Consider the following 10,883-nt stretch of genomic DNA (forward strand, 5'->3'; position numbering starts at 1 on the left):
CCTGTACTGAGGACCGTGACTATCATAAGCAGACTTTTATTCATTCAGTCATTCAATCATTCCTGTCTCACCTTTCCTCTTGGCTAAAAGCTTACAGACCCAACTACTGATTTCTGTGGATTTAAAAGGCTGTCATTCTTTTTTTAGGGTTGCACTGTGTTTTAATGTTTTAACAACCCTAACCTTAATGCCTTTGCATTAGAGAGTGGTCTAAAATTTGATTGAATGACAATCGACAAAGGTGAACAAATTCTCTGAACAACAATAACAATTCTTGATGTATGTGGAGCTTCAGTGTGCTTCTCATTCAGTACTGCAGTAATCTGAATCTCAAGGTATGATGATGATAAAAGCAACCAATTGGCTGCTCTGCTCATTCCAATTGTCATGATTATTCCCCGTGGAAAAAAGTTTGGAAACATTGGTATATTCTGTCCCACCCAGTGGTGGGATCCAAAAAAATTTTAGTAACAGGTTCCCTCGCCAGCCCCCCCTCAGCAAAGGGGGCAGAGGCATACCTAGGCAAACCTTAGCCCTGGGCAAAACCTAAATTGGATGCCCCCCCATGGGCAGCCACCCCACCACGACCCCCCCAAATTTTTTTGGACCAGGTCATTTCCAAATCATCATCACATTATAGAAAATGCCCTAACTCACAAATCTGAACACAGCAGTGGTGAAACACACAGGTTCTTTGATAGAGACTGGTGAGATAAAAGGTATGAAAGGCTGAGAATCAATGAATTGCAGTAACTGAAAGGGATTAACCCAGTTCAGGGAGTTACATTATTAGTCACAATTGCTATATGGAATCTTCACGTTCAAAGGCAGTATGCCTCTCGGGGAGGAGAGGGTGTGGAGGTGGAAAAGCGGACCCAATTAGTAACCCCCTCTCGGCACACACAAATAATTAGTAACCCACTCTCGGGAATTGGTGAGAACCTGCTGGATCCCACCTCTGGTCCCACCCAAAGATCGAAATGGAGTTCTGCATTGTTCCAGCGAAGTGAAAGTGGTGTGCTTCTGCTGTAGAAAAAAAGGCCTGATATCAAAATGGCTGCCATGGATAAAATCACCCATACCTCTGGAATCCCTTGAGCTATCCCAGCAGTTTTAACTACATTCTGCTCAGAGTCCCCTGATGATTCCCCCCCATTTTTTTTTAAATTTGGACCCTCCAATTTTTCCAAAATGGCCACCATGGGTAAAAATACCTGTATCTCTGGAATCCTTTGGGCTGTTACAGTGGTTTTAACTGCACTCTGCTTGGGATCTTTCTCCTCCAATCTTTTTTTTTTTTCAAAACTCAAACCTTCCAATTTCATCATTTTTTCCTGGTCCCCCAAAGATGGCTACCACCTCCTTTCAATACAAAAAGGTCCAGGAAGTAGCTGCAGACTAGTTCAACATTGAGGTTCTCTCTTCTGTGAGACAAGGTATAGAAGTATGACTTTAGTCAAAGGAGAAAGAGGAAGGGGAAAGGATCAATTAAAAACCTTGGAGCCCATGGAGGGAGACATGGAAAAACCAACAGTCTAAAAAAGGAAATGTTAACAAACATAAGGTTACGAGGGGGGTTTATGAGAAGAGAGAGAATCCAAGGGCTAAGAGGAAGAATTATGGGGGTGAGTCAGAAGATGAAGGCAAAAGAACTGGAGGGGGGACATAATGCTATCACTCATGGACCCATTAACCACAATGATGGTCTCAATTCTGTAGAGAACTATAGTTAGGTTTTAACCCACATTGTGCCTACAGAGAGTGGGACTAAAGGAGGGACTTAGAAATCTTAACTCTCTAGTGTGAAGCTTATACCCATGTTTACAGGGAGCACAAAGCAGTATTGTGATATACTTGATTAATGTCTCAAAATTGCCAATTGCCACACAAGGCGAATCTGCCTTATAAAAAGCACTTACGAGATTACCTAGATGCTGAGAATTAATTAGCTCACTGGCGGTAAGGGCCAAATGGGATGTCCAGAAAAGCGTAGGTAAATACTCTTTAGATGTAGGTAAATACTCTTTAGATGTGAAACATTGGCACATCAACTGCTTTGCTGCCCTAAATCTGCTAATATCAGATCAAAATATTCCAATATTCTTTCTAGGATATCTAGTGAAATGGGAGAATCAGGTAGACTTCCTTTCCTTCTGGACAATTCTGACAATGAAACTTGTGAATTGGTAGCACAATTTTTACTGGAGGTGATGCACAATCAATAATTTATATTCTATCTTAAACCTTTGTATTTGTATACCTTTTATCTCAGGTTTTTTATTGTGTTATGATTATTGTTATGCCAAATAAAGGCTTATTATTATACAAAGCAGTATTAGCTTTCCTGTTTAAAATATAAGTGAATGACATGTTTGTGTTGACGTTTCTTGAGTATATTCCACAAGTGGCTGACATTTCATTCCAGATGTTGGATCCTGCCTGAAGGGGTTTTTTTTCCTTCTCTGTAGATGGCGTCCCTAAATATCGGAAGGGCTGGAGCCTGTGTTGTGGTCATAAAGCAGCCGTGACTTTTCCCAAAGTGGATTTGATTGACTTCTAGGTGGGTTTTCTTTTCCTGTCAGATAAACAACAAGACACTGTTGAACAAAAGAATCAATAGATACAGCCTGCACTCTGTTGATCGCAAAGTTGAAGAGGTTTAAGAACAGGGAGGAAAAACATCAGGATCTGATGCCTTTCCCGATCATTAGAAACTGCTCAGCTAATGAACAAGAGAGAGAGAAAAAGAATCTAAGTTCCAGTGTGAACGTAAAAGTAAGACACTTGGATCCTGCTCTACAAACTGGAATGCAGCAAACATCCACGATCTATTCTTCATAAGAAGATCTACTCTTCAAAAGATCTACTCTTCATAAGAAGCTGAGCAGCCTGATGAATGGTTTTCATAGCACTCGGTATTTTAACTCTGGAACCATCACAGCACACTTGGTCACTTTTTAAATCATAGTTTTATTAAAAGAAGGACTAGGTAACGGATTTTTTTTCCTCTGTCTCTTTCTTGAAGCCTTATACCTTTGAATTGTTTACGGGATTTGCCATTTACACAGACAGTAAGACACAAGGAGAGACTCTTGGTTTCCTTCTAAACAAGTTCAGGAAGATCTGAAAGGTGTTGGTCTCATTTCTCATCTGAAACAGCACATTGCTTTCAATGTAACACCTGTTGCAGTGACACTGGAGCGGTAGGACGTCCCTTGAGGTCACACTGATGTTGTGGTTGGAGTGTTTGAGAGAGATCTCCATGCAGAAGGAGGATGAAGCATCGTTCAACCTAGCGGCACTTTGCTTCAAAAAAGTCAAACAGGAGAGCCAAAGGAACACTCTCACAAATCTACCTTAGCTTCTTGTTCAAGCATGTGTGTTCTTGTCTCTTTCAATGTTATTTGTGCTTCTCCAGCATGTGAGAAGCTTGTGGAAGATTGGAAAGCAACTGCTTACCTTACAATCACATTGTGTGATGGACTCCATGCCACAATTCGATGCTTTGCAGGGGGAGGGGGCTGGGAAATATAAAAAGAGAGGCAAAAAGTTGGTTATAATTATGTATATGTATCAGTCTTTATTCTTCTAATCCCACTCATCACAATGTTCATTGTCATATAGCCTAGGATTGCCAACCTACAGATGGGGCCTGGAGATCTCTCAAAATTGCAACTCAACTCCAGACAACAGAGATTAGTTATCCAGGAGAACACGTCTACTTTGTGGGGGGGAAGGGGGGACAACTCTATGGCATTATATTGGGCTGAGGTCACTTTCCTCCACAAACCCTGTCATCCCCAGACTACACTCCCAAATCTCCAGGAATTTCCTAACTCAGTTGGCAACTCTAAGAAGCCCTCTCATTTGTTGCTGCAAGCTATTTGAACAATGGACCTAACAGACATTACATGGTAGATGGGGTGTAACTATCTGCTGTAGACTGCCAGTTTAAGGTAAAAACCTATCAATACGTATCCATTGATGAAGTACCCAGGACCCTACCATTCCAATGCTGCTGGATAATAGCTGTGTCCCTTCAAGAGAAGTTTTAATTCTATAGATTCATCATCGTTTCCTTCAACAATTTCAAATTTGCAGTTCAAGGTTTGTCCCTTAACTGAGGAATCGCAAGAACACAAATGTTATGAAGGAGGATCTTCCCTGCCTTTCTCCTTCTTTCTGCATCCCTATTATGACTGCTGAAAAATCAATTCTGGGCATTGAGGACCACTCATGGACATGGAGGGCTGCCAGCCTAGGACTTTACTGAAGGATCTAGCACTCCAGCTCATTTCAGACATTGCACAAAATCATTGTTTCCCTGAACAAACTCTGGCTGCTGTGCTTGTGCAAACACAGTCTGCTTTATTATCTTAATGGTTAATTAGTGTTCCTCAAGCAAGGATAAGAAGATGGTTTATTAACCACCATAATCCATGCAGTTCTAAACAAGAGTTAAGCGCTCTACATTCGGTGAAGTGAATGGGCACAGGAGGATGAAACTCAGTTAAGGATTGTACTGTTTGTCCTAATTATCCTTTTATGAGAATGTAGACATCTTGGCCTGGTTTGTTCTCTGGTGATGCCCTCCAAGGCAACCCAGAGCAAGCAATGAAACCAATATTTGTCGAGGCAAATCAGGATTTGAGTGATTGAAAGCAGAATTCGGCTTACAGGAATAAACTCAACATGGTTTAAATAACCACGGTTTTGCATTATGTCTGAAATAAGTCAGTGTTTTACATAGCATTGGGAGAGCTCCTTCCCCTCCAAAAACAAAGATTTCATCAAAACATGTAAATATCTGTCCTTTGTGGTTCTTCAGCAGAAAAAAGAAGAAGCTCTATTTGATATTGGTAGAAAATTCAAATCCAACAGCACCTTAAAGATCAACAAAATTTTAACAGGTATAAACTTCATTACTTAAAGCTAACTTCTTCAGAAACAAATGAGATTGACCCCGCCCCCGCCCTTTTATCCAGGTCAGAAGGTGAGAGGCTTCTAGGAGTGTGTGTTCAGTAAAGCTGAATCAAACCACTCCCCGCAAAAATGCCTTATTGGTATTTGTGGGGCGGGCTCCTCCAAAAAATGGTGGCAAATTAAAGGAAGCTAAAAACTGGATCCCAAATCATACTAAATTTTTTGACCATGATTCAGGCTGCTTCAGCCCCACTGAATTAGGGGGGGATCTCCTCTCCCCTCCCCTCTCTCTCCCCCTCACTTGTCTGCTAGCTAGCCAGGTTAGTGAAAAACTCTGCTGTCACTGCCTTATGGCTCCATGTGGGGCTCAGGTAGATTCCTCATGGGTGTAAAATAGTGCCCCTGGAATGCTAAAAACATAATTCCAGGGGCGCTGTCTGCACGGCTGCCGCCTCTGAATCAAGGCAGCACCATGCTTTTCCTGGGGCAATGCTGTTTCTCTGCCTTGCTTGATGAGCGAGGCATTCGGGAAACAGTGTTTCCCTGCTGGCACCGTGCAATTGGCTTGGAGTCGCCAATTTTCAGTGCCTCCATTTCCCTCCACACTCACCTTCTCTCCTTGCTGAGCTCCGCAGGCTCCCTGTGGAGCTCAGCGAGGAGAGAAGATGAATGTGAGGAAAGGAAATGGAGGTGGCTCCATGTGGAGGCACCTCCGTGGCCTGTGGCCAGTCTGTGGCCGCTGGCACCTCAGCGTGCAAATGACCCCAGGGCTCCACCAGCATCATATATACTGGTGGAACGCCGCTGCCCCCACATGGGCGGAATCCACCTCAGAGCCATCTTTGCGCCAACCACCATCTGCACCTTCATTCATCTAATGGGGCTCAGAAGCAGCTATCATACCACCATAGTACTCAAGGTAAATGTGGGGAGGAAGAGATGGGAAGTAAAATTTTGGCTTCAGGACTACAAAATTGAGGCACAAATAGTGGCTTCACAAAAAACTGCTTTGTTTGGGAATGGGCTTCACGGGCTTATTGCTGTGGGCACAGAGCCTGCCTTGACTATATCCTGGAAGCCACTCTTGGCTGTGTCACGTCATAAGCATGGTGGAATTTACATATCAAGGTACCAACACAAGATTGTATCATCTATGTGCACATGGGAGAGTCTGATTTCATTAATGGGGTATGTTTGCATAACTTCATGAGAAGTTCTAAAAGATACTGCTGAAGAATTCTGTCATGAAGCATGGTTTGCAATGAGAAAAAAAGGTGTGAGGTTCTCCCATTCAAATCTTTTTGCTAGTTAAATAAAAAAAGATTTGTGTCCCAATTATGTTCGCCTTTTCTGGTCTTCACTTTTTTTTTAAGTAATGGTAAGGAATCAGGAAATAATAGTACTTGTTAAAATACGAAGACTAAAGGGCAAATTGAATAGCCTTACATGTGTGAAAACAGGAAGATGCTTTCCATTAGAAGGCTAGAATGTCACATAATGTCGAGGGTGCACCTGTTTGCTGATTTTGTTTTCTAATCAAAGCATTGCCTGATTCTCATGAATCAATTCATTTGTTGTCAATTCTGTTTAGTAAGCTCAAAGGTTTTTTTGTGGGATTAAAAAAATTCAAATGAATCTGTTACCCAAAATAGTGGAAGTCTCTCCCTTTTAGAGTGGGGAATTAGCAAGAGCAGACTCTTGGCTTAGCAAAAGGTTAGGCAAATTTGCGGGTCTTTATTGCCTATATATACTCAGATTAGCTTTTGCAAGAAATTCTGCAGGACAGCCAATAAAGTTTAACAGGTTTATTTAGGGACAATGGGGGTACATAAGCACACAACAATCAAAGCAGCAGAACACATACACAGTCCTAGAAAATAGGCAGTGTTGAATGGATAGGTTTGGAATACTGGAGGAATTGGGGGAATTCTTTGGGGTGATACTGTACCAGATCCTGAAGTGGCTTTGCATCTGGGAAGCAGAGTCCATTGACCTGTACTGGGCTCCAAGGAAGCAGGATAGAAAGCATGTGGCACACAGCAACAACTGAACCCCAAGACAGGCTCAGAAGTACTTGGCAGAACAGTGTGGCCAGACCAGCTCTCCAGACACACTGAACATTGAATGTTCGGAGAGGGTCTATTTTATAGGGGAGATCAGGCCCTCTAGCAATTCTAAGAGAGCTTAATCTCCCAGGACAAACAATAGTCCTGCCTTCCCAGGGAAAGACAAGAGGCAGACATCAACCTTAAGTGTTGGGTTATTAATCTAATGGGTTCAGACATTAGCTTGATGGGCCAAGCTTGGATGTCCCTGCAAGGGGGAAGGTAGCTGGTTAAATTACAGCTGTAGGACAATGACAATGCTAATAAGATGGTTCTTGGATTAGTACAATACTTGGCAGAAACACTCTGCAGGGGTGTGTAGTCCAGGGATGGAGATGGGAATGACCTCCAGGGCAGTGGTATTGTGTTTTGGTAATCCCTTCAAGAAGGATGTGGTGGCTAATTGCAATGTAAGTGTGGACAAGGGCAAGTCCACACAAATTCTTTCTGTGTTCTTGTGGGTATGCTAACCAAAGCAGAAAATGGCCTCCCCATTTTGGCACTGCACTGCTTGCACCCCTTCCTCTCAAGACATTCTAACTGAAGAAAGCCCACAGATGAAATAGCATCAGAGAAAACTGTGACTAACCCAAGGTCACCACCAGCAGCAGGCTTCATGGAGAGGAGTAGGGAAACAAACATGTTCACCAGATTAGAATCCACAACTCCTGTGGAGGATTGAGGAATTAAACCCAGTTCTCTAGATTAGAGTCCACCACTCTTAAAGTCCAGCACTCTTAACTACTATACCACATGACACCACTAGGTATGAAGTTAACAATTCATTCATGCTGGATTTTCTTTTTCTTCCCCAATGTACTATCTATGATGAACTTAGCCATAGTAAGCCTCATGTGCAGAACATGGGGCTTCTGGGAAGTCAACAAATTTATCCTGGCATCTGTAAATAGATCTGTTTTCCTCATAGAAAACACACAAAGCAGTTTTAGACTATTATGTCTAAGTGCCTATCACCCACAACTGACAGGGCTCTGGAAGGCAAAGCAACTACAACTGGGTATATTACAACTGTAGAAGACTACACAGAAATTAGAACAATGAAAAGTGAACTTGCTACTAAATCTAGCTTTGTACTCTTTGTCATGGACAGTTGGTGGACAATATTTAGAACATCTAACTGTGAGTGATGCCTGGAAAATACATGTGGGTTCTCTCTCCCTTCCTGAGTTTGAACTGACTTGTCATGTGCCACATGCTGATTTTATTTATGGCTGATCTTTTATGGCTTATGTGCTGGTCAAGGGATATAGCCTGTGTCTGTGCAGTGTCGTATTGTCCTTGAAGATTTAGAGTTTATCTCACGAAGACTGTGACTGACGGCTACCCAGAACAAAGATGGAGACTTGGAGCAGATGCCCCAATTGAGAAATAGCTACATCTTGCTTTAATGGCTGGAACGGAATCATCCCATGAGGTATGGTTGTCCACTATGGTTGTAACTGGGTTGAGAAGTGGAAAGCTTGGTCTTTGCAGTGACCACCACTATTTCCTTAAGATGTTGTTGCTGGTTTGAAGACAGGACACGGTTCTGAAGTCATGGCTAGAGTTGTCACAGGCGCTGGCTCATTACCCAACTACAGCAGAGGTGGGATCCAGCAGATTGTCACAGGTTCCTGAGAGTAGGTTACTAAATATTTGTGTGTGCCGAGAGGGGGTTACTAATTGGTGATTTTGCCACATGATTTTTGCCTTAGTTACGCCCCTTCTCTCAGCAGTAGCACGCAGAACTTGAAGCAGTCTAGCAGGAGGTGCACCGGCGTGCGTGGCAGCCTGCACCTGCGTGCATTTGTTTCCCGCCCAAGGACCGGTGCAGTGGCTGTGTCCTTGCCACAGCCCCGCCCAGGAATGCCCCGCCCCCAGAATGCCCGCCCATGCCCCCGTCATGCCCCACCCAGCCCATTGGCGCTACGTCACCGTTTGAATCCCACCACCATGGGAACCTGTTACTAAAATTTTTGGATCCCACCACTGAACTACAGGAATGTGTGGGTGAGTATATCTCCACACCATCAGTGCACTAAATACAAAATGGGGAAACTCTGGCCCTTTCCACACAAACCTTTCAAAATATTTTGAGGCAGGAAATAGGTTTCCTGCATGGAGTTCTGAATTGTTTTTACCCACTTTGGTTCCCAAAACAGTTTATTTTCAGCCTCAAAACATTTTAAATGAATGTCTTTTTTATAACAATTTTTAGCTTAAATATTTTCAAAATGGTATCATTTGCCTGTGTGATCTATTTAAGATGTTTCCCACACCTCCCTGCCTTCCTTGAACATCCTCCTCAGTGCCATTTCTGAGCTCACTCTCTGTTCCTCCTCACCTGTTTTTTTTAAAAAAACATTTTAAGCAATTCTGTGAAATGGTCTTTTAAAAAAAAACTGGGGGTAATCTTTGATGAATTGAGTATAAAAGAGCAGCACCAGGCATTTGAAGCATCAGAGCATTGATTCTGACAATGTACTAAAAAAGGAAATATCACAAAATGGCGGCTGGGAATCATTTTGAGGGGTGGATGTGGACATACATCATGGTAACAGCGGGGCAGGGGGGTATAGAATCTGTTCTAGAAACTTACTGGGGATTTGTGCTGAAAAGGCTTCTTTGTGATTTCTTATTGGATGAGGTTATGCCTTCCTGATATGGAGCCTTGTTTGGAGTTACAGGTGAAAAGTGCACAATCATTCCAATTGAGAACATCAGGCTTTTAATACACAGCCACTCAGAGCCTATGCTCTGATTCCTAACTTCTTGGCAAGTACTGGTGGCCAATCCTATCATTGTATTTTATGATCTATGTTTTGTATTCATCTCCCTGTTTATTCGTATCATAGTTACCATTTGATTAAGCCCCCCAAGATACTTCCGTTGGAACTTGGCACATGATGCATTCATAGCTTTTGAATAAACGTCACTTCGGAGATAGCCAGAACTTCCGTATAATGCTAAGCAAAGTCTGAGTCCTCCATGTATATGTTACCAAGATTAACTAGTGTGCTTCTTTGTGCTTGCAGAACTTTGGAATCCACTGATCCTGCTTCACTCCTGGAACCGACTTTGCCATGCTAGGAACCAACTGCTTGCTGCCCTTGGGAGCAAATGATAGGAGATGTGTCAAAGGATTGCCAAAGGCACTCTTCTTTCTTTTCCTACCACATCTAAGCTTCAAGCTGTGGGTAGCAAAATCTACATAACAGGTGCTCAGGAATTTAAGAGGAATTAGCCAATGAAACATATACAGGCCTTTGTATAACCATAGCAATCCAGAAACTACACTTTTCTAACTTACCTGCTTCTAAAAAGGCATATTTATCAATTCAAGGCGTGCTGCTACTAGATTACCATTCCCATTTGCTTTTTTATGGATTAGTGCTGCTGATTAACTAGACCCCAAAACAACATGCCCTAGGAAAAATGATCATGACAATCTCAAAGGGCTGAAGTAACCATAGGTTTGAATAAACAAGTGAACATTAATCTTCAAACTATTTTCAGATAAGCAAGCTATAAAAACCAACTCCTCCTCCTCCTCCTCCTCCTCCTCCTTCTTGGTCAAGAGCCAAACAGTTCCTAAATCAGTTTCTAAACAGCAGAATCACTTCCTCCTCCTCCTCCTCCTCCTCCTCCTCCTCTCCTTAGTCAAGAGCCAAACTTTTTCTAAATCAGTTTCTAAACAGCAGAATCCGCTCCTCTCAGTCTGGGCAGGGACAGAGATTGTACACAGTTATTTTTATGTATGTATGTATGTATGTATGTATGTATGTATGTATGTATGTATGTATGTATGTATGTATGTATTTTCTAGGCGACACTGCCCTAGATGGGCTCAGGACA

At 42.5% G+C, this 10,883-nt stretch overlaps 1 protein-coding gene across 1 annotated transcript in view; it reads left to right on the forward strand.

Annotated features, from left to right (window-relative positions):
* The window catches only part of KLHL1 (kelch like family member 1), a 244,326-nt gene extending 238,065 nt beyond the window's left edge, over positions 1-6,261 (forward strand). The window contains exon 11 of the mRNA XM_048494120.1: positions 2,469-6,261. Within this exon, the coding sequence (XP_048350077.1) occupies positions 2,469-2,528 (60 nt within the window). The 3' untranslated portion in view covers positions 2,529-6,261. The remainder of the gene's footprint in view (positions 1-2,468) is intronic.
* Positions 6,262-10,883: the final 4,622 nt, after the last annotated feature.

This window comes from Sphaerodactylus townsendi, linkage group LG04 (genome assembly GCF_021028975.2).
Source record: "Sphaerodactylus townsendi isolate TG3544 linkage group LG04, MPM_Stown_v2.3, whole genome shotgun sequence".
NCBI classification, from domain to species: domain Eukaryota; kingdom Metazoa; phylum Chordata; class Lepidosauria; order Squamata; family Sphaerodactylidae; genus Sphaerodactylus; species Sphaerodactylus townsendi.